Source organism: Centruroides vittatus, unplaced genomic scaffold, assembly GCF_030686945.1.
Source record: "Centruroides vittatus isolate TY-2023 unplaced genomic scaffold, ASM3068694v2 scaffold_386, whole genome shotgun sequence".
Taxonomy (NCBI): Eukaryota; Metazoa; Arthropoda; class Arachnida; order Scorpiones; family Buthidae; genus Centruroides; species Centruroides vittatus.
This window is the reverse complement of record NW_027122706.1, coordinates 1691169-1713384: the sequence shown is the minus strand read 5'-3', so window position 1 is coordinate 1713384 and position 22216 is coordinate 1691169. Positions and strand designations below refer to the sequence as shown.

At 31.2% G+C, this 22216-nt stretch overlaps 2 protein-coding genes across 3 annotated transcripts in view; one reads left to right on the top strand and one right to left on the bottom strand.

Annotated features, from left to right (window-relative positions):
* Window positions 1-3053: 3053 nt before the first annotated feature.
* LOC136988729 (HHIP-like protein 2) overlaps window positions 3054-22216 on the bottom strand; it is a 31245-nt gene continuing 12082 nt past the window's right edge. Inside the window, exons 1-8 of one of the 2 annotated variants that reach the window (XM_067286689.1) lie at window positions 20592-20912; window positions 14279-14424; window positions 13976-14154; window positions 5975-6121; window positions 4540-4690; window positions 4261-4391; window positions 3279-3374; window positions 3054-3200 (exon numbers count right to left, since the gene is read on the bottom strand). In XM_067286689.1, the coding sequence (XP_067142790.1) occupies window positions 3142-3200; window positions 3279-3374; window positions 4261-4391; window positions 4540-4690; window positions 5975-6121; window positions 13976-14154; window positions 14279-14424; window positions 20592-20840 (1158 nt within the window). In that variant the 5' untranslated portion in view covers window positions 20841-20912 and the 3' untranslated portion in view covers window positions 3054-3141. Of the gene's footprint in view, window positions 3201-3278; window positions 3375-4260; window positions 4392-4539; window positions 4691-5974; window positions 6122-13975; window positions 14155-14278; window positions 14425-20591; window positions 20913-22216 lie in introns of those variants that run through there. The other variant, XM_067286688.1, reaches the window with a different exon arrangement.
* Window positions 6104-22216, top strand: part of LOC136988715 (DNA ligase 1-like) — a 58922-nt gene continuing 42809 nt past the window's right edge. The window contains exon 1 of the mRNA XM_067286667.1: window positions 6104-6132. The gene's annotated coding sequence lies outside the window, so the exon portion shown is untranslated. The remainder of the gene's footprint in view (window positions 6133-22216) is intronic.

Genomic DNA, 22216 nt, shown 5'->3' with positions numbered 1-22216 from the left:
TTTATTTAAAGCTACTGCTCCTTGCTGTTGAATAACGGCATTCAGATCACGATTCGTAGAACGGCCTGATCATCCGACAGCTGGATGATCGAAGCATCAGAGTACCGCTCTGATGCTTCGTCTAGGTCGAATCCTCGGAAATTTTAATGAGTGATCTTCCGAATACGTTGAGCTCTGTCTCTCAACATCCGTTAGCGCCGTTGTGCATCTGATCGAATCTAAGATTGGTATAAAAAGGATCTCTTAAGTGCCTATAGAAAGGAAAGAGCTAAAATAAGTGTCCTATATATTTTTGAATAAATGATTAAATATATATTATATATATTTTTCGTCATAAGAAGACTTTTGTCATAAGCGACATAAGTAGATTAATTTCCACAGATTATTTTATGGACGAATTTATCCTCTCAAACAAATTAACATGGCGTATAAGCTACGATAAAAAAAAAAAAAAAAAACTGTGTCTGCATTCATTATTTAGAGACTACTAGACAAGAATAAAGATGCGCGAATTTTCAACCTTCTTCTCATTCTCAGCTTGTGTCTAGAACATATTTTTGAAAGTTTTTATCAAAATTCCAGCTAAAAAAACATTTTAATTAAGTGTCTCGTTTATTGAATTAAGTTTATGAATCATTCATGGCAATTAATTAATGAAATTGTCACTGCTATAAATTGATTTATATCAGATTTAGAAATTTGGTTTTTCTGCATTAAGTCTGATTTATATTTAGCGACGGTTTCTAGATCTCAAATATTTTTCAGATAATAAATACAAGGCAAGGAAATTGATAAGATCTAGGAAATGACATACAGTAATTGTAGATCTATAGACCTACTCACGATCGTGTTTTTTAGCCATTTTATTATAAATTAATTAATATGCAGTTTATTAATATTAAAATTAATTGCTATTTTATAACTTGATTTACATTATAATTAAAAAACACTAGAAGATAAAGTAAAAAATAAAGAAATTTAGTACATTATTTTCCTAAATTTTAAACTTTTAGTATTTAACTCACAAATATTTATGTGATGAAGCAAATTATCTGAAAGAATATAAATTTTATTTGAAAAATTTGAAATACAAAAATATGTTGGATAATTATAATATAAAATTTCTTATTCCGAAGTATCTGATAAGATATGCTGTGAAAACTGGTAAATAGCTAATATGATATGCGGAAGCGATTTAACGAAGAAAAAATTATTTCTTCATTTCTTCCTCTAGCGGCAAAATTTAAAATTTTGCCGCTAGAGGAAGAAATGGTGCTTTAAACACACACTAAAAGAATACAAGTAGGAGAGGCATTTATTGGTTTTACGGATATTACAAGAGATCTCAAAATGCTCCCTATCATTAGAGAAGGCATGCTAAAACAAAGAATTGCATGAGCATGGTGTCATGTATCATGCCACGGAGAAAGGCACAGTAATGCTCTCTTCTTCAACGTAACGTAATTTCCGCTCTGCAGGAAAGGCAAAGTTTGGACACCTAATGTTCATGCAAGATGGTGCCATTAGTTGTCGAAGAAACTGTTACGCGATGCCGGCATTACTGCTAGATACTGTACTTTCTTTAGGTTTGACCACTCCAACTAACGAATCTAAAATCTCAATTGTGATTCTTTACTCTGAAGATACCCAAAAAATCGAGCGAGCACTAAACGGGAAGTGACCATCTACCTGAACATGTTACATTAAATTGGCCTATGCAGTCTCTCTTTTCAGCATCTTCAATGATAGACAGCCTCTAATAATATGCAATCGAAATAAGTAAAAATGGAATTTTTTACCTATAACCTTCTACCTTGTGTTTTCAGCATCATTCCGCTTATTATTGATACCAATTTTTTCAGCACTATCACCAACCTTTTCTCTCAAAGACTCCGGTGTGTAACATATTGGAATGAATACCTCATTGCTTCTAAATAAATCAATAAGTTTAGTTAATAGTAAGGTATTTTTATATAGGCTAAGCTTCCAATATAGCTTTATTTTATTTTTTTAGTAATTTCCAAATTGTTAAATTTCTCGAAATAATAAACTTTTCTTAATTCTAATGAATATTGCGAAATGTTTTTCGTGTGATTACATAAAGTTCTTGAAGTTTATAGTCCATCTGAATTATGGATTAAGTGTCATATGCGATTTATAGAATAATAAAGTTATATGAACTTTGGCATTTAAAATCCTTAATATTTATGAGCATACGTTTAATATTATAGTAATTTTATAATAAACAGTTTACGATAACTTTATAAATAATCATTATTACTAATCAAAAATAATATTTATTGAAAATGTAAATGCTTTTATTCAATTAAGAAAAAAATTATCCATTATTTTATTTAAGTTTGGAATGTGCCCAAGTGAAGTATATTTTCGAGTGAATTATTTGAATTTTTATTAATAAAATTGATTTGAGAATTTATTATAAAGAATTATTTCGATTTTTCTTCATAGCTTATGTTTATATTGAACATATGACAGTCGAATTTCTAATAATGGTCACCTTTCGACATCGGCCACCCCTAAAAAGCAGCCATTTTTCAGGAATTTTTTTGAACAAAAATGCATACAAAACAACCTCCGAACAACGGTCTCATTCCAGAGGTTTGACTATAATAGTTTTTTTTCTTTTTTTAAGTTTACTTGTTTACTATTTTAATCTATAAGTGTCGAATTTATTATTTAAATTAACATTGTGTTATTTTCATAAGATTATCATATTTCAATAAAGTCTGTACGATATAAACCGTTTTTCATCCCGCTTATTTATCTTCAATGTCATCAAAATTCTATATACATACATTCTAAGGCATTTCTCATCTTAAGACGTTAATGTTTGAATTGACCTTGTCTACTTAGAAGTGAACGACTATTACGCCAGACACGTGTTGTGCAATTCAGGAATAAAGCATTTAGGAAGGACGAAACACAATCCTTCTCTCGAAATTTTTACTTAAATATATTCATTTTACTGAAACAAATGATAAAAATTTAATAAATCCAAAAGACTATTAACTGTTTAAAAAAGTTTTAGCCTATGCAATTAATTGTTTTTATTTATTTATTTTACTATTTATTAGGTTCTGTCCTTTAATTTTATTTCGTTCAGATACGTTCCGTTATCATTCATATTAAACTTTCTAACGATAAAATTGTAATTAATAAAGTAGATGAATAATAACCACCTAAAAATAAATTAACGAAATTAAAAATGCAAGTATTAAAGTATAAAAAAGTGTTAACTCGGTTGCATTAACACAAACCTGAGGAGGAAGAAACCGGTTGACTGATAAGTCGATATAAGATGCCTGTCGGAGAAAAACTGTTTAAACTTTGAGTTTTCATCACAATAATCTCACCTGGAAATAATAACATTATAACACAGAAATTATTTAATTATTTCTTACAAAAGTTCATTCAAGTAGATAAATTTTAATACAATATTTTTTTTTTTTTTAACATGATAAGATGTTTATAGAGAAATTGTTTCCTGTCCTATTATTCGATTTAAATTTTTTAAGTCACGGCACAAGGTACTGTAAGACAATGACAGAAAATCAAACAGATAAATATATATACAAAGTATGAGTTTATAATTATCTGTCATTTTATAATGTATGTGTGCGTTAATTAGCGTTAAATACCATATAATAAAATATACATTAATATAATGTACTATTGTAGCCATTATAAATAAGAATTGTATAGAAGTATGTACTTAAAACATGTTCAGAAAGATCAGAAAAATAGGAAATTTTTACTCAATTTCTGAAAGACACGAAACACACAAACAATTTAGAATTTTAAAAATTTGACAATTTTAGTTTGAATTGTTCTCTACTATTTAAATCGAATTTTTCGCAGTTGGTTTGTCCTTAATATAATATATTTTGGCCTGTTGTCATTCTTATCACCCTGCTACCCATCGCAAATCTGACAGAACTCATAATGAGCCTGAGTTAAAAGCTCTTTTAGTGTTCGTAGGATGGAAAGAGTACAAAAACGTATGTAAATGAACTGTCGCTTTTGTTTCATTCATGTTTCTTAAGTATGCTTGAGAATTATGAAAGAAACAAGACTCAGTTAACTTCGTCGCTATGAGGAAAGTATGCCTGAGAGAATACTTTCCGCATTATGACGAAACCAATAAAGATTTTGTTATATTTAATTGTCCATTTACATTTTCTTTTGGTTTTAATACTTAGAAAATTAGAAATAATTTAATACATTTTAACTCTTACTTACCTTCCTCATCTAAACATAAACCTAAAATAAAAGATCCATTTAAGTTTTTATTTTCGTCTTTACAAAGTTCAACGGAAATATCTTTCGATATCCATTGATAATTTGAAATTTCTTCTAAATAGTGGAGAGAGCTACAAACACAAGAATTACTAAATATTATTATTAGCTGCAAATATTTTAATCTATTTTTTAATATATCATTTCTGTCGAGCCAGGAATATGTTATTACGATTACAAAAATGCAATTTAATTATGTTTATTTAATCGAATTTTTTTTACCCTTGAACAAAATCAGCATACACTATCGCTCCATTTAAAAAGGGGATATTCTGTCCTCTATATACCACGATACCAACAATTGCTTGACCTTTTGGATGGGTGTATTCGTATAATGGTAACTGGTCTTCGGATGGGAGATTACTTTCACGAACTAAAAAAAAGGAATGAAAATACAGCGAAATTTATTTTAAATTATTATAATAATTTTATTCATTATAATTTTAATATGATTTTATAAAATTCTCATGTTTCGGTGGAACTTCTAATTTCAGAAGACTTTACTGCATACTCCTTGAAATCATCACTAAGAATGTGATTCACGGACAGTATGGCGCCTTCATTAATTTAATTATTACGCAATGCTCACATATATATATATATATGATAATGCATTAAGTTTAAATTGTCATAAAGTTTCAAGGTGATGTTGAAATCGGGGAGTTTCAACATGTAATCGGCCTATTGGTAAGTTGTAAGATGTAAAATTAAGTGTGAAATAGCGTTTTGCTTTACTGACTTATGGTTTTTGTTCTTGAAGCGCCATACTTTTACCTAGCGGCAAAAATTTGAGCTATTTTTTGTTTCCCAGAATTAATCTATTCCCCGTGGTGTGAATAACACATATACTAAGTTTCGTTGACATGTATCCATTAGAACCGACTCAACGGAGTGTGAGTAGGGCCAGTTTAATTATAATAACCTGTCTAAGTTACACAAACGCGTCCGCATTACTGATTGGCTTATTAATCACCTAAAATTAGGGCCAACGAGAGGAAGAAGCCGAGGTACAGACCAAGCCCAAAAATTCTTACTGTCGTTCATCAGTCCGTCCTCCTGTCTTTCCTTAATCTCGAGAACGGAATTAAGTAGATGAAAGACGAGACTAGAAACTTTAGGGGCAGGAGGCCCCGATTAACTACATACGAACTTGTAATGCAAACTGAGTCATGTTATTTCAATTCAACACCTTTCCCCTGAAAGGAATTAATAGATGACTAGCATGGCTCTATTGCTAACAAGAAAAGTATGATGTACAGGACCTACCAGTCACTACTGATTTGAGGTGGAGAGCATATATTTTAAATTAAGTAAATTTAAAAAATACGATTAAAACTTGCAGCCCGGCATTGTGACGATGTCACAATAAATAATTGCTCGTTTAAAATGAATTATTCATTAGTAAAATCTAAGCTTAGGTGGAAAGACAAAACTGTAAAATAATTATATCCGACATTATTAGTCGAATATTACGTTATGTTTATTAAATTATGTTTTACTAAGTAAAATAGAAAGAGAGAGAGAGTGAGGGGGAAAACCAGTCTTTAGAACTAACCTTATCGCACTGCAAAATAGAAAAAAAAAATCTATTAAAATTTTCAAAAGTAGTTGAATTTTTATTTATTAAATATTTAATTTTTTAGAAATTTATACTTACAGACAATTTGACATTGTTTTAGCGAGCTACACTTTGATTCTTCTAATTCAATCCACCCGTATCGTCCACCACTAACAACTAAGTTTATTTCTTCGGAAGGATGTTCTTCCCCATTATCGCCGCAAAAAATTCTTCCTTCTCCATATCCTTATTTAAAAGTTGGTCTGTTTATTTCTTCAAAATAGACTTATATATTTTATTTTTAAAGCAAGAAAAATAAGTACAAATTAATATATTTTTCAGCTAGCCTTTTATTTATATAGCTGATTCGCTATTAAATAGAATTATCTAACAAAATAATTATAAGATAAAACGATCTATTTAGTTAATATAGTGACATTCTGTTAGATTTAGGCAAAAAATATAATTAATAATTTGAAAGAATTTATCGATTTAGTGCCTTTGAGTTCGTTTAAAACATCTTTAAAAATAGTATTAAATAAAAACGTATTTATATAAATGCGTGTAATTAGAATTTCGATCTATCTCGGGTAAATAGGGAGAATTACAATTATTGGCAAGAGACAACTCTGTTATAAGTATAAAAAATTAAAAAGTTATCTTGTCATGCAAATGTTTAAATAGTCGAAGATTTTCAATGCCTGTTTTCTGAGAAAAATTTATTTGTTTTATTTTTAAATTTGTTTTCATTGCTTGATGTTTGCATTCGACATTCCACCTGTCACTTTTCAACACTTACTTCTTTTATTTATTTATTTATTTATGGTTCGTCGCTGTCTACCTCCTCTGTTCTTTGTACTGTACAACTTGTTTTCTTTTTCCAAGTTTGATTTTAATCAGACTTAAGTACACAAATGTCAGATATTCAGATACGTACCGTGTTTCTATTTTACAAATATATCTATAAAATATCTTTAAAACTGAAGATATAATAAGATAAACATAAAATTTATTTGTGGTTTTCTTTTATTTATTTTAATTATATTAATATAATTCTGTAAATAATATAAAGCATGAAACCTACTGTAATATATGATAATAAAATTTGGACATTTTTCTTAGTTTCTGAACGAAAAACAAATTTGTTCCAGTAACTTCTGAATGATGTAATCGTGAATCAGTAAAGAAGTCAGCCTATCGCTCTGAGGAGCAGCAGAATGACTTCTTTACTGATTCATGATTACCGAAGAATCCCGGTTCGAATTCGGATTCTCTTAGAAATTTCAAATGGACTTAATATTAATAGTAGAATTCACGCTATGGTATCAGTAAAAAAATAAAAAAAATTGATTGAATTTACATCCATGGAAGAATTGAAATTTCGGGAAAATTAGCAATAATTAAACATTATGTGGTTAAAAAATCGAGACTGCCGATAAATTGAAGTTATTTACATTATTTAAGCTGATATATCGATTAGTATCGACAAACTATGATTGACTGTGCAAATCGAATGGAATTGATTGAACGAATATTGATAAATTTTGTTACAGGATAATATATAAAAAAATAATTCAATTTACTTTAAAATGCATTTGAATCATGCAGATAAGAGCTTACGAAACTAAAATAAGTTAAATTTTCAATAGCTACGTTTATCCTTTTCGTTAGGTATATTAAATATTTTTATAAAGAATTTCTTGTTTAATGTTTAAACAGTCGAGTAATAGAATTATTATTATATTAATTATTAAACCAAAATTTTAAACACAATTTATTAAGCTACTGTTTAAAATGTCTCTAAAAATTCAATCTTTTCATTACATAATTTGATTTTTTAAAACTTTTTTAATTAAAAAATTAACAAAAACAATAATAGATAATGAAAATGATTTTCTTATTTTTAAGCTATAAGAAATTCGTAAATTTTAAAAGCTCTTTCGTTACTGATCAGCCGAGCTAATAATTTTTATGATTATCAAATATCTATTATTTTAATCTGTTCAATCTGGACCAAAAGCATTAGATTCATTGCTCTTGATCCAGATTGAACCAAGTTTATCTTACGAATCAATAAAAATCTTGGGAAAATTGCATAGGAGCTATGACTATTTGGCTTCTAAATCTTCCCTTTTACTTTCGTGTCTTAAATCTTAAAAAAATTTTATACTCGATACATTATAAAGTATGTTTTGTATGTTTATTATTAGGAAATTAAAGTGTGATTACTCAGAATATCGAATTTTTCTATGAATACTTAATTACTCTGATTATTTCTGACACTAGAAAGGAAGTCCGATAATTTTCAATTATACTACGATAAAATTTAAATAATAAAAGTTTAAAGGGAGCAATTTCGTTGAATTATGATAAAAATCTATTTAAAAAATATTTAAGTTTATAACGCACTAGGATATTAGGTAAAAGTGAAAAAAATTGTGCGCGCCATCCGTTATGAGGTGTTATTAAAAATTAACTTTTATATTATTAATTATCATAAAAAGACAAAAAAGGCATAATTCTGAAGATAGAGACGAGTTTTAAAAATATTGTAAATGCCAATTACGAGTAAAGTTTTCATTACGTCCGACTGCACTCGAGATATGACACATGACCTTCCTCCATCTCTCCCACTTTCTTGAGTTCGGTATTCAAAAATTTAATAGCGTTATGTCTCTTATATACAAATTACCATGCCAAATTTTCGTTTCTTAATCTTATCCCTTCCTTAGATATTAAATGAAATATACTCCAACACAAACACGCAATCCACGAAATTTTCCTTTTCTTTTCTCTTATTTTTTCCTTTTTTTGGGTTCAGAGTTTCAAAACGTTCACATTCCTTTCTAGTGTCAGAAATAATCAGAGTAATTAAGTATTCATAGAAAAATTCGATATTCTGAGTAATCACACTTTAATTTCCTAATAATAAACATACAAAACATACTTTATAATGTATCGAGTATAAAATTTTTTTAAGATTTAAGACACGAAAGTAAAAGGGAAGATTTAGAAGCCAAATAGTCATAGCTCCTATAGCTCCAAAGCCCGGAGGTCAAATTTGACACGATTACAAATACTTTTCCCTATTATGTTATAACAACCGGGAAAGTAAAATTGAGCAGTCGAGAGGGGAAAATGGGGCTTTTTACCCGGTTCCGGATTAAACTTAGAGGCCTTCAGTGGTTCCTACCCACTTTAAATTAATTCTATTTTTACTAAGAAAAAATAAAATCTTTAAGACTTCTTCTTACAGTATTAGTAAATAAACGTTCCAAGTATTTCATTTGCATTTGTTCAAAAAAAAAAAAAAAAAAAAAATGAGGCAAAAGGGGTTTGCTTTACAAGTCCCATAAAAAACTCGACGACCGTGATTATTTACGTGTTATGGAAGTACAAACCTCGTTATTGCGTTATTGTTTTATGCGAAGTTCGCGTAAATGCCAAGTTAGATTTGCTATCCCGTAGACGAAGGAGAATAAGCATTTCAATGTTAAGAGTTTGGTTAATACAAAGTACAATTTTTAACTTTTTCGACTTTGTATTAAAGGAGTTTGACTGTAATTCTTAGTTTACATCTCTACAAAGCAGCACTTAATTTTAAATGCATTTATTTCATGTATCATTTTTTTTTTCCTTTCAAACTTACAGTATAACATTTAAAATCCAGATCTACCTGCAGTGTATAAATTCTATAATAAATAATTTTATAATCATTTCATTTTTATTCCCGCAAAAGTTTTTGATAATTTGCGCAAACTAATATATTATTAAAGAAAATATATTTAAAATTATCAGGAATTATTTGGCAAAAGACAGAAATTAGCTGGTTAGAAATTTAATTTAAGAATTATCAAACTGCTCATTTCGTTCACTATATACAGTGGCGGATTAAGATCTGCCGGGACGCCCAAGCACAAGTTTGGGTTCCTCCCTGCATAATTTTGCGACATCATACACTAATTGTAATGTAGAATTATTTATAAATTATATTATACAAATGCAACGGTAAAACTGCTTTATTTTTTTCCAATTTCGGAGCTTCTAGAGATGCCTAGTAGGCAATTCGGCACTGACTACATTGTTTAGATATAACACAGACCAATGTTTTCCAACCGGTGCTCCGCGAACCATCCGTAATTTTGTTGTTATTTATTATTATTATTAATTATTCTCTATTATTTTGATTTTATTTTAAGCAATCAACGTAGCAGATATACATCTTCCAAGCATCTATTATGGCCGAATTGGATATTTTATTGTGCTCGAAATATTTGTTTTATTGCATTATAATGTGCAACTATATCTTAAATTCATCTGATAGACATTAAATTAACTGTTCTGTTTATATTATTCGCTGTTAATACAGGTCACACAGTGTTCTCGGAAAAGAGGTCGCCGACCGTCTTGTCAAATCGGCTGCTAAATCCACAGTCACTAATAGTTTCAGTTATATTCCTATTTCTTATATAGACATGCACATCAAGAAACAAATTTCCATTGTCTGGCAAGACAGCGGGACCACGACACTGCCAATAGGTTCAACTACACTTTTATCCCCAGTGTTGACACTATTGAGACTTTTCCACACACTTCCCTAGCTTTACCTTCCTCAGTTTTTTATAGGCAATTTCAAGCAATATCTGCACAGGCTTAATCTTGGAGACAGTCCGTACTTGTGAGTGCGGGCTTCACGAGGAACAAACGCCAATGCAAGTAATTTTCCACTGCGATAGGTACACTAACATTAGGAATAGTTTAATGAGAGCGGCAATTATGAAAGGATACAATTGCCCATGCACACCATAGCAACTCATCCAGACACGTACAATGTACTATCACTTATTTTCATTCATATCCCACAGCAAGGCTCTTGCTATTTCTCTCCCCCATAGCACTCATAACACCTAGGTTTCCTTTCTTGCTTACTCCATTTCCATTATTCTTTTTGTAGTTCTTTAGTGTTGTGTCCCTAGTTTCTTTGTTGTTTCTTGGGTTCTGTTTCGTCTTAATTCCATTGCTTCATTTTGTTGCCTTTTGTCATCTTATTAAAAAAACAAATTGGCGTCTTGCTCGTAGGTTTTGTCATGGCATGCTCTTATCTATCTAAGTTGTTGTCCTTGTCAACGTTCTTGTTTAGTAATAAATTACTATAACTAGTTTTCAGTTTGTAATAAATTAGATTTAAGATAACTATAAGTTAATTAAGTTAGATTTCAAGTATTAGTTTTTAGGGTTGCTAGCTTAGGTTATTAATTTTAGTACAGTCAAACCTGTTTTTATGCGGGGGATAGGGACCGCATTAAAAAAGACGCATTAAAAAAATCGCACGAAACTTCACGAATGGCTGTAAAAAATAGTTTTCGCAACACAATTAAAAAAATATTTTTTTATGCGGTCAACAGGGACCGCATAAAAAAAGTCTCACAGAAAATAACTCAAAACCGTACGAAATAGAATTTATTGACAACAGATGTCAGCACTTGACTGCATCGTCTGGTCTATCGTCTGTTTTACATATTTTTGTCCAGGTGGTGTTTTGTTGACTTAAAAAGTAAATTATTTCATTTTTTGCATATTCATGCAATAATATTACTATAATAAGTGCATTTATGCTATAATAAGTTTATTTAGCTATAATAAGTCAACGTGAGACATGACGAATCGCACGAAACTAGTCGCCAACTATACCGCACAAATAAAAATCGCACATAAAAAGAGCGCATAAAAACAGGTTTGACTGTATTAGATTTAAGCTTTCTCTCTAGTTTTAAGCCGTCATCTTTACTCTGTCTAGCTGCACTAATTATTGGTGTAAACTACAACTCAGATTTGTTATTGGTGTAAGTTACAACTCATATCGGCGTGCAGTTTTAGCAGCCTAAAAACTGCATGCCAACATTAATCGTAGAGGGAGTCCTCCTCTTCCTCCTTTTTCCTTAGTGTACGGCTGTTGTCTTTTGTTGTTTGTTATTTGTCGCTAATGTAGAATGCCAGATAATTATTTTAATATTTAAATTATATTATTAATATTCGAAAACTCCCGCCTTCACGCAGAAATTAAAAAAAAAAAAAAAAAAAAAAAAAAAAAATTGGAAGAAGGAAGATAAATATAAATGGCTACCACACATTTCATAGGATAAAATATTTTTAAACACAATATTGAATATTATGTACTGTAATCTGATTACCAGGGCCGTGGAGAGGGTGAGCTGGGGATTTTTTTGGAAGAGCCCGAGCCCGGAGAAAACTTGAGGCCCTAGTGGTTCCTATTCTTATTAATGTTATTTCTATGTAAAAGAGTAAAAAGGGGCTCCAAACAAACTCTCAATAGCCCAACTGATTACCATAAATTATGTTTAAGAAAGAAGAAAGAGAAAATTATTTGAAACAAAACAATATAATTTGAGAATATTACTTTAGTGAATTATGAAATCAATAAAATTTGATGAATTCACATAAACTTTTCAAATGTCAATGAAATTAGATTTGGAAGCATGAAATCCCATTAGAAATTCGAATATTTGAATTTACAACAGGCTTTTCTTATTCACCAAAGCGAATAAAAACTTATTTTTAACTTACTTTAACTTATTAAGATGTATATTTTATTTAAAGATTCGATCCTGAATATTAAGTATTAAAAATTATATTTTGATACAGAATTATTTATAGTGAAACTGTGATAAAATATTAATTTATAACCTAAATTATAATGATCTAGGATGATGAACATTGATTTATGTATTTCAAAAGATGATGTACATTTTAAAATATTAAGTACGAAATAATCTGATTATTCGACACTAAGAATCTTGTTCTTGTTCTTGTTTAGGAGGGTTGGGTGTAGATTTCGATGGTATTTTCATCTCAATCAACATGAATGAAGCGATGAGTGCAGCTGCGGATTCAAAAGAGTGGAGAGAGGCAGAGAATAGGAAATGTAAAACAGAGAGATGGAGTGCTAAGATGGGGAGGATCTAAAGTAATTTTCAAGAACACTTAGCGCCATCTGTCGAGCAAAAAATTTATTTGAAAATTCACTTTTTAAATACAATTTTCACCGTCCTCTTCCTCGTTTTTCGATTAAATGAAATAATCAAGATCAATATTGATAAATTTAAAAAACAAATTTGATAAAAGAAATCGGTAATTCCCGAATTCCGAACAAACTGCTTAATTGCATTTTTTTTTTTTTTTTTTTTTTTTTTTTTTTTTGTCTATTAGAGAATAGATGGATTAAATTTTTCTCTCAGAATTTTAATACAACATTTATTTCAGAATAATTATTACACTAATATCTATGAAAATAATGTATAAACTGACTTCAGAAAAAGATTCCGCAGATGTCGTAGTGAAATCTTTTATAAGTGGAGGCAGTGGCAAATCTAGGATTTTGAAAATATGAATACAGATCAAGGAATATTCGGAGGGTACCAAGGCACGTACAGTACCCCTGTCGTTTTATCGAGAATGTTATTCAATTAGCTTAGAATTACTTTAGTTACTTAATCTTACCTAATTGAAGCCATACAGTATACTTTATAGGATATATCTATTTTTATTTTAGCAGAATTGATTTCTTAGTATCAAGAGGGTGATGTAACACCATAAGCACCCGCAGATACGTCCGAGTGGTGGCTTCTTGAAACAATGGTTCCAAATGTACAGAATTTTAAGATTTTTGTGAATCTTTTCGGATTACCATTCTTATGATACTGGGTAATTTTACTTTAACTTTATTTCCTCATCCGGAATGCAGATGATATTCTAACCGAATTCCTACTGTTTGTGTTTTAACAAGATATTTATGTTTCTTACTCAGAGTGGCCACATTATCGAGTCACAGATCTGTCATAAATTATCAACGTTATTGTATACGTCAATAAAATTTATAGTTATATAGTTTATGAATTATGTTATTCTAGATAAATCTTTAATTTGGAATAATGCAATTCGCACAATTAATTAGTTCTAAAACGATATATATATATTAATTTTAAAATATTTGAAATTGTTAAAAATATAAAACAGATACAAAATTATAAATAATAATATAAAATATAATTATTATAATTATTACAAAAATAAAAAACTAACCTGTAAATGGATCTCCCGGATCTAAGCAACATCTCCAAGGATTGCGGAAGCCATAAGCATAGATTTCTTCCTTGGCGTGTTTTGCATTTAAGAATGGATTATCGCGAGGAATGCAATATTTTTTAGATATACTAATACAAGATATATTAATTCGAAGAATTTTTCCTAACAAGGAATTTCTGGAAAGTATAAGAAAATAATAATTATATAAACTAACGTTGTTTCCGTCTTTTTGTATTCTTTAAAGTAAATTAATAATAATTATTTTAACTTAATAAACGATAAAGTTTTTATTATTTATACTTATTAAATCTTTTATTGGCCAAATCTCCTCCATCTCCAGTTGCAATATACAGATAGCCATCCTTTCCAAAAAAAATTTGACCGCCATTTTGTCTCCGTCCGGGTTGCTCTATTTCTAAGATCTTCTCTTCACTGTTTTTGTCTATCTGTAAGTCACAAAGAAACTTATTTTACAAATTTGTTGTTGTAGCTACTATAATAAAAATTGTTAGGTTTATAATTCCATGAACTGTTACGGCATGAACTTTCTGATAATATCAAGTTGTAAAAGGTGAAATTTAGACATTTCGATTGTTTTTTCTAGAAACGACTAGAAGAAATGTTCTAGAACGTTCGATGTGGGTATATCTGTAGAGTAATCAAAGGGCGTTTCATCACATATTTTATTGGAATAGACGCATCAACCATATCTGACAATATGAAACTCAGATCAATATCAATTAAAAATCAATATGTTTGGTTAACCTGGCATTTTGCTTTCCAACTCTTTTCGAATAGTTTTATAGACTTTCCATTTTCTTTAATGGTAACATGTTAATGAAAAATGTCTTGTAATATTTCGGTGTAAATGATAATTGAATTAGAAATGCCTTGTGTGTTATGCAAAAAATGTATATACGAATTTTGAGTCTACACTGCTGTATAAAGGAATTTATAGAAGATTTTAGTACTTAGATGCAACGAATAGAGTAAAGTTTGAGAGAATTAAGTGGACGATAATCATTTTTGCATAATTTGGCCACGTAAAATGAAAAAATAGACATATTTATGCCGAATGGAAAATTTAATTCAGTTTTTTTTATTGTCGTTAAGCAATTGTTATCATTGTTACGAAATACGTTGTCGTTTGCATTGTTGAAGGCTAAATGACGATTTTTACAATAAAAATGGAGATTTTAGGGGGTTGAAAAGGGATTACATTGTTCGGGAGCAGAAAATTGGTTGGGAAGTGCAGGAAGTGAGTGTATGTGTGTGTGTAAGAATAAATGGAAGGACGCGCGTGCGACGGACTGGAACACGGCCCGAGCCCGTGCATCGTTCATATTTATATTATTTCTATGTTTGGTTTTTTGGTGGTCCGAAGGAGTTCTTCCAACGGGACAGTGGGCCCCAGGGCCGCCGATAAAACGAAAATCCCAAAGGAGGCCCAGAGGGCGGCTCAAGAACGGGATACGCCCGGAGAGCGGCCCAGCTACAAAAGGGGCCTGCAGGGCGAAACCGGAATCCGTATCTTAATCCGGATGTAATCGACCAACTGCGGGTTCAGCACAGGGCGCCGGATCCGCCCAACAAGCAGGCAGTTGTCCCGGGGAACCCCCCGCCGAGCGAAGGAGCTCGGATGCCTGTTGCATTACAGATTGTAAGCAACTGGCAATAATGAGTCTATTGTTGACCTTTGGCTTTTGTTAACAATTTTGCGCATTTATTGCTAATGTTTCACAACTCTAAACCATTTATTTACAAAACGGCTTTTCAAATTTTAAAACTTTTATTTGAATTCCATCTGAAACGTCTTCCTCGTACGAAAATTTCAAAAAAGTGTATCGTTTCTTCCATTAATTGTCTTAAATTCCCTTCCAAAGTTGCGTTTCGTCGTTACCTCGCCATTCAAATTTCTACTAATATTTAAAAATTAGTTTTCAATCGGCAATTTTCTTATTTAAACAAAATTTTCTGTACTGTGAACACCGACGTCGCTTGCGTTGCTTTCTTCTTTGCTCTTGTTTCACTCATCATACTTGCATGCTGACGAAATGTCTGGTGTCATCGGGCTGCATTTGAAAATATTGTACTCTACACCTATAAATTCCCACTGTCTCATTCATCTCTAGAACGGACTTAGATAAAGGAAAGATCTCATGATATGAAAACCTTAGGGACAGGAGGCCCCGATTAAGTATATGCGGAGTACGATGCAAACCGGAAGTTACGTTATTTCAATTCAAAAATGTTTGCCTGAAAGGTGTTAGATACATGACCGGCACGACTCTATTGTTAAAAGAAAAGTATGATGTACAGTACTGCAGTGATTCTCAAAGTGGGGGTCGTGAAAAATATTTGGGAGCCGCAGAAAAATTGATGACAGATCAATTTTTTCCAAATATTTTATAAAATTTATTTACTATGTACATAGTACATAGTAAATAATTTTATAAAAATATTTACTATGGATTCATGTTTAGAAATAGTAGAAATTAAAAATGTATAAAATAATTTTTACTTAAATAAATTGCACACATAAATAAAAATGATATGAATATTTTAATACGAGACTGAATATAACATTCAAAAATTTGTGCGCTATTCGGGAAATCTCCCGAGCTTCCACTCCCCGCCTGAACTATGATAGAACAACGTTCGGAACCGAGTTTAGTAAGCAAACATTGAATTCTTTTTGACTTAGTATGAAAACAGAGTATCCACTACTCGCCGAATTAGCAATGGCGGTTCTCTTACTATTTGCAACCACTTATTTATGCGAAATGGTATTTTCGGTAATGACCAACATCAAAACAAAGCAACGCTCTCGTCTTAGCAACATAGAAATCGCTATGAGACCTGCACTGACTAACATTAAACCCAGGTTTAATTTATTGTGCGAAAATAAGCAGCCTCACCCATCATATTAAATTTAAGATATGTTTAACTTAACTAATTCAGTGTACTAATGTCGAAACATGTACAGTACATAGAATATTTTGTTCAAATATGTACCAAAGATAAGTTATTAATTTTCAATAATACTAAAAATAAATCTGCTAGTAACATTATGAGTGTTTCAATGCAAAAAAACAAAAAAACAAAAAAAATTAACTTTTTCTAAATTTAAATTAATCCCCCCTCCGGGATGTTTTTCTACACATAAGCATTTTTCAGGGGGTCGTTTGAAATTTTTAAGTGCAAAATGGGGGTCGCGGACCAAAAAGTTTGAGAAACACTGATGTACTGTACTGTACAGGGGCAAGCCGCTACTAATTTATGGTGGAGAGCACATATTTTAAATTAAAAATTGCACTTTACAGTTTTCGCCGATCCCTCTTCAGTCTATAAACAATAAAATTGTTTTGTAGCATACAGTTAATAATTTTTTTTAACAAAGTTGTAAAATATGAAAATAACTTACAAAGATACAATCTGCGACAGAGTGTACACCGATATTTTGGGCCTGTGCGACATCAATCGCGATCGCGTAACATTGTTTTTTTATTTTTATATGTGACGTCGTCGTTGCATACGTCATTTATTAACATTCCGCTATTCAAATTAAGTTATAACTATTTTTAATCGCTACATATTCTGCAAATTTCCGTAGCTATGCATGATGTTGTAGAAATAAAATTTTAATGTTATTTTTACTGCAATGTATAAACAAGGCGATTGGGTATTTTTTTAATTTAAACTCGAACGGATCTCCGGTGTTCTCTCCGCACTTAATATGCCGTTAATTAATTAATTCCATCTGTAAATGTTTTTTTTTTTCTTGGCTAATTGAATTTCTAATTTTTAATTATTTTAAGGACATTAAACAATCACTCTGTTCGTGCATTGGAAACAGGAATTGACAAATATATTTTTAAAATAATGTCCATATTAGGAAAGGTCCTCCTTGACAGAGGCGTAGCTACCGTGGAGCAGTTTGCTCCAACTGCTCCAGGCGCACGAATCATGAGGGCGCCAAGTTAGAAAGGGCGAAATAAAAACTTGTAAAAACATTTGTAAAAAATTTTGGATTTAATAATTAATCAATTAACGATTAGATTTGAATCCGTTCGACAATTATGTACACTTTTCAAGAGCTTATCGCCTGCATATCTTGTCGCGTCATCTGATAAAAATATTCGGAAACAATCAGAATTGTTACAATCGGCATATCCCTTCGACATTCGCCTAGTTTTAGATCTCAACTGCTTCGATTTAAAATATGTTTTTATAGTCAGGTAAAAGAAATTACTTCTATAAGCGAAATTGCTGAACTACTTTTATTTCACACAGCAGCCTCAAATAGGTTCTCCGACATTATTGCAGCATGCCTCATTTTTTTTTAACTTTACGGGCGACCACAACAACAGCAGAACGAAGTTTTTCAAAACTAAAATTAATCAAAACTTATTTAAGAAGCATGTCACAAAACCGTCTTAACTTTGGTTACTATATCCAGGGACGGATCTACATAGGGACTAATAGGGCTTAAGCCCTGGGCCTCCAAGTATCAAGGACACACAAAAATTGAATTATCATCATAAATTTTTAATACTTTTTCATTAACAATGAACATTTATCATATAGTAAAAAATAGTTAATATTAATAATAATATAATAATGATAATTTATAGTATTATTTGTATTAACAAAAAATCGGTCCGCTATTGAAATTCAATAAGCCCTAGGCCCCGAAAAATCTAGATCCGCCCTGACTATATCAACTGAAAAAACAATAGCTTGTCAACTTGATCTGAAGAAAGTGATTGGCCGATTTGCAAATGAAAAAGCGAGAAAACAATTTTGAAGTTTTCTTATGTTAGTATGTTTTTAAATGAAATGTTCAAAATAAATTTCGCAAGCCTCCGAGGAACAAGGGGCACACCGATTCTACTTGCTCCAGGGCGCTGAATATGTAGCTACGCCACTGCTCCTTGAATCTCTTGAATCAATAAAAGAGAATTTAAATTTTTTTAATTGCATAAACTATGTTAATTCTTTGTTTAAAAAATCAAGCGACGAGTAGCTTGACTTTTCCGGCAACGTTTTGTGGCGCCATCTGTTATGATATTTTATTTAAAAAACTTTTTATATTTATAACTACTATAAAATGGCAAAAAGCTTAATTTTGTGGGTAGGGATGGGTTATATATATATATATATAAATTGTAAATGATGATAACGAGTAAAATCGTCATTAAGTCTGATCCTATTGTTTTCGCGTTTACAATGCAAAATTTTCCCATTGACTATTTTCCCATATTCCCATTATCATAGGTAGGACCGTTGATTCCTGGTGTATCCACGCTACGACACTCCATTTATTACTTCTATTAATGTGCAGAGTTTTGTTAAACGGTCAAGTCATTACTCGGTAAAACGTGTTTCAGCGATTTGTCAATTCGAGTCACTGCCAAAGGAAGCTTGCTCGGCGCTTCATTATATGAATACCGCTAATAAACGAATCGGTGATGAGTACCGTTAATAAATGAATCGCCGTGATACTTTCACGATTGTGTTTCGTTATATTTTTCTGGATCCTGTCAAGCTGATGAATATAGTCTACACTTCTAGAACCGATCTTACATTTAAGACTGGATTTATGAGCAGCAACCGATTTATAATGGGAGATTCTATATGACCAGCTGAGTTTTATTCATTACTTACATGAAGTCTTTCAACATAAATAAAAACTAAGCATTTAGGACTAAGTGATAATGAAAAAACAGAAATGGGTTCCCCCATTTTTGGTTCATTCCGCTTTATGGGCACTTAGGTCTTTTTTCCATACTCATTATGGCTTCGGCCAGGCCTACAATGGAGCAACCGGGTGGTGTGGGACGGGGCCTGACATATCCGCGACTTACTGTCATGAAAAATGGTTGCCCGCTAGGATTCGTTCTCAGGTACTCCAGTAGATATACTTGAACTGCCTTAGCTTCTGGCCATCAAAACAGAAAGATTTGGAACAGATGCTAATCCGGATTTCACTTACCGAAGGAAGCATCTACTTTTCAAAATAACTAATAGAATGGTAAATTTTGAGCAATATAATTCTGTAGTGACAAATAATAATTATTGTTCACACTAATAATTATAAAAAATTCCAGTAATAATTTTAAAAACTATTGTAATTTTGAAAATATAATTATCTTACAATTTTGGTTCGTTCTTTTTGTTTTTTTTTTTATCTTACAATTAGTATGGTATCTTTAATTGAAAAAAAATCGGATATTCTTTCAAGACTATTTAAATAATTTAATCTAAGCTGGTAGAAAGTTTTTTGCTTTCATTCTTCTTCATTCTTTTCATTGTTTCCTACCATTTCTTCAAAGTCAATTGTTTTTAAATCAATTAAATCCATTTTTTTCAATGAGGATGATAAGTAGTTTACTTCCGAATCGAAATCCGATGGTTGGTAGAAATTGTCAAAATCTTCTACAATTGCCAATAAATCGGCTACTAATTTTTCCAAAACTGCCAAATTCTTGTAGGCGGATCTGAAATCTTTAAACGATTCGTTGACGTAATTCTTTATTTTCAGCGCGGATTCGGATGCCAGATCAATATTCACGTTTATTATATTGACAAAAATGAATTCTTGCGATCTTACCGCCTTCATCAAAAATCGATTATTTTTTATGTCCACGTATCTGAAAACATATTTTTCCGGATTTGAGTTCCAATTTGCGGGAAGTAGTTCGGATTTTTCTTCTACCCCCTCAGAAGGCCAAATCTCTCCAGCTCCGACGCACAGTTTACCCATTCGGATCATGGCTAGATGTACAGGCACTATAATGGCGTCCACTTCGCTAGAAATCTCATCTTTAACCAAACAGAAGATGGATTCCAGGAATAACATTATAAAAGAATAGTCTTGAAAACTGATTGTTCCGATTTTCCGGATAACAATAAATTCGTTTTCATTTATTGATCAATATCATTGTTGATTAATATTTCGTAAGCGTTTAAATACAATATAATGTTCACATTTAGTCTATTTTTGATATCGTAATGTAATTTAATAACTCTCAAAATATCTTTAAAAAACTTTGTGAATTTAAAACTATATGAAAAACGTCTATTAAAATTATGTTATATATCTTGTAGAACCATATATATACACTGGTGTCTCGTACTTCGAACGTTCCGGAGTTTGAACGCTTAATTCGACAGAAACTCGCTCCGGAGTTCGAACGATGGTTCTACGTTCAAACTTCGCACGCATAAAAAATGTGCTCTCTGCGTAAATGCCATCTGTTGTGCGCCCAAGTCTTCTCTCGCTGTCGCGTTACGCTCATGTGCTTTTTTTCGCTTTGGTTTTGGTGTGTTTAGTTATATACATTGTATGATATTCGTCGATTTTTTTAAACATTTCTTCCTGCAGTTTTCTTCGTCGATAACTTTTGGGCGCCTTGGACGTTTGTATCCATTAGTTCAAAATTTTCTGAACGGAACTTTTTAAACCATATTTGACACGGCATGTTCGAAGATTAGGAACATCTTCCCCAAACTCATTATGAACTTTTTTACTGTTTGTATGACGCTGTATCCTTTCCGAAATTCATAAAGCATAATATACTGACAATGCGTTTCATCTGAAGACATTTCAACTTGATTTTATTAAAACAAAGTGTGAAATATAAAGTTTGTAATCTTTATTTAGAATCTTATTTTAATCTCACGTTAAAATATTATTGTTAAATTTCACAACTGTTTTAATTAAATCACACATCTACGTTATGTAGCATTAAGTATCTGTTAAAAAATCCAAAAACTTTTTGTTCAACCCAATGTAACCTTGTTAACCATGACACCCGAGAAGTGTGTGTAAAGCAACAAAGTCTAAAAGGAAGTTTATAATATCGACCTTTCGACTGAGGTGAAAAAGGAACTTATTGCGAAAAAGCGGCACACGTGTGATGGATCTGCGGCCATCTTTAAGATGCAAAAATTGATGAAGTGCAATCAGTAAATGCAATTTTCTCTTTATTATACAGTATTCACGTATTTTATTTATTCTTTTCGTGCTTTTTTTTTAACTCTTTCCGCCCTGTGGGCACTAAGAGGGCCTCTTTTTAGCAGGCCCATTATGGGTTCGGCCAGGCCCACAATGGGGCGGCCGGGTGGTGAGGGACGGGGCCCTCCCCCCGTAAAATTCCTGGGGATTATTCGACCCGTCAAGTTGTTTTCGTGTTTTAATTTGTTATTAGGGAATTTAATTGTGTTACTTTTACC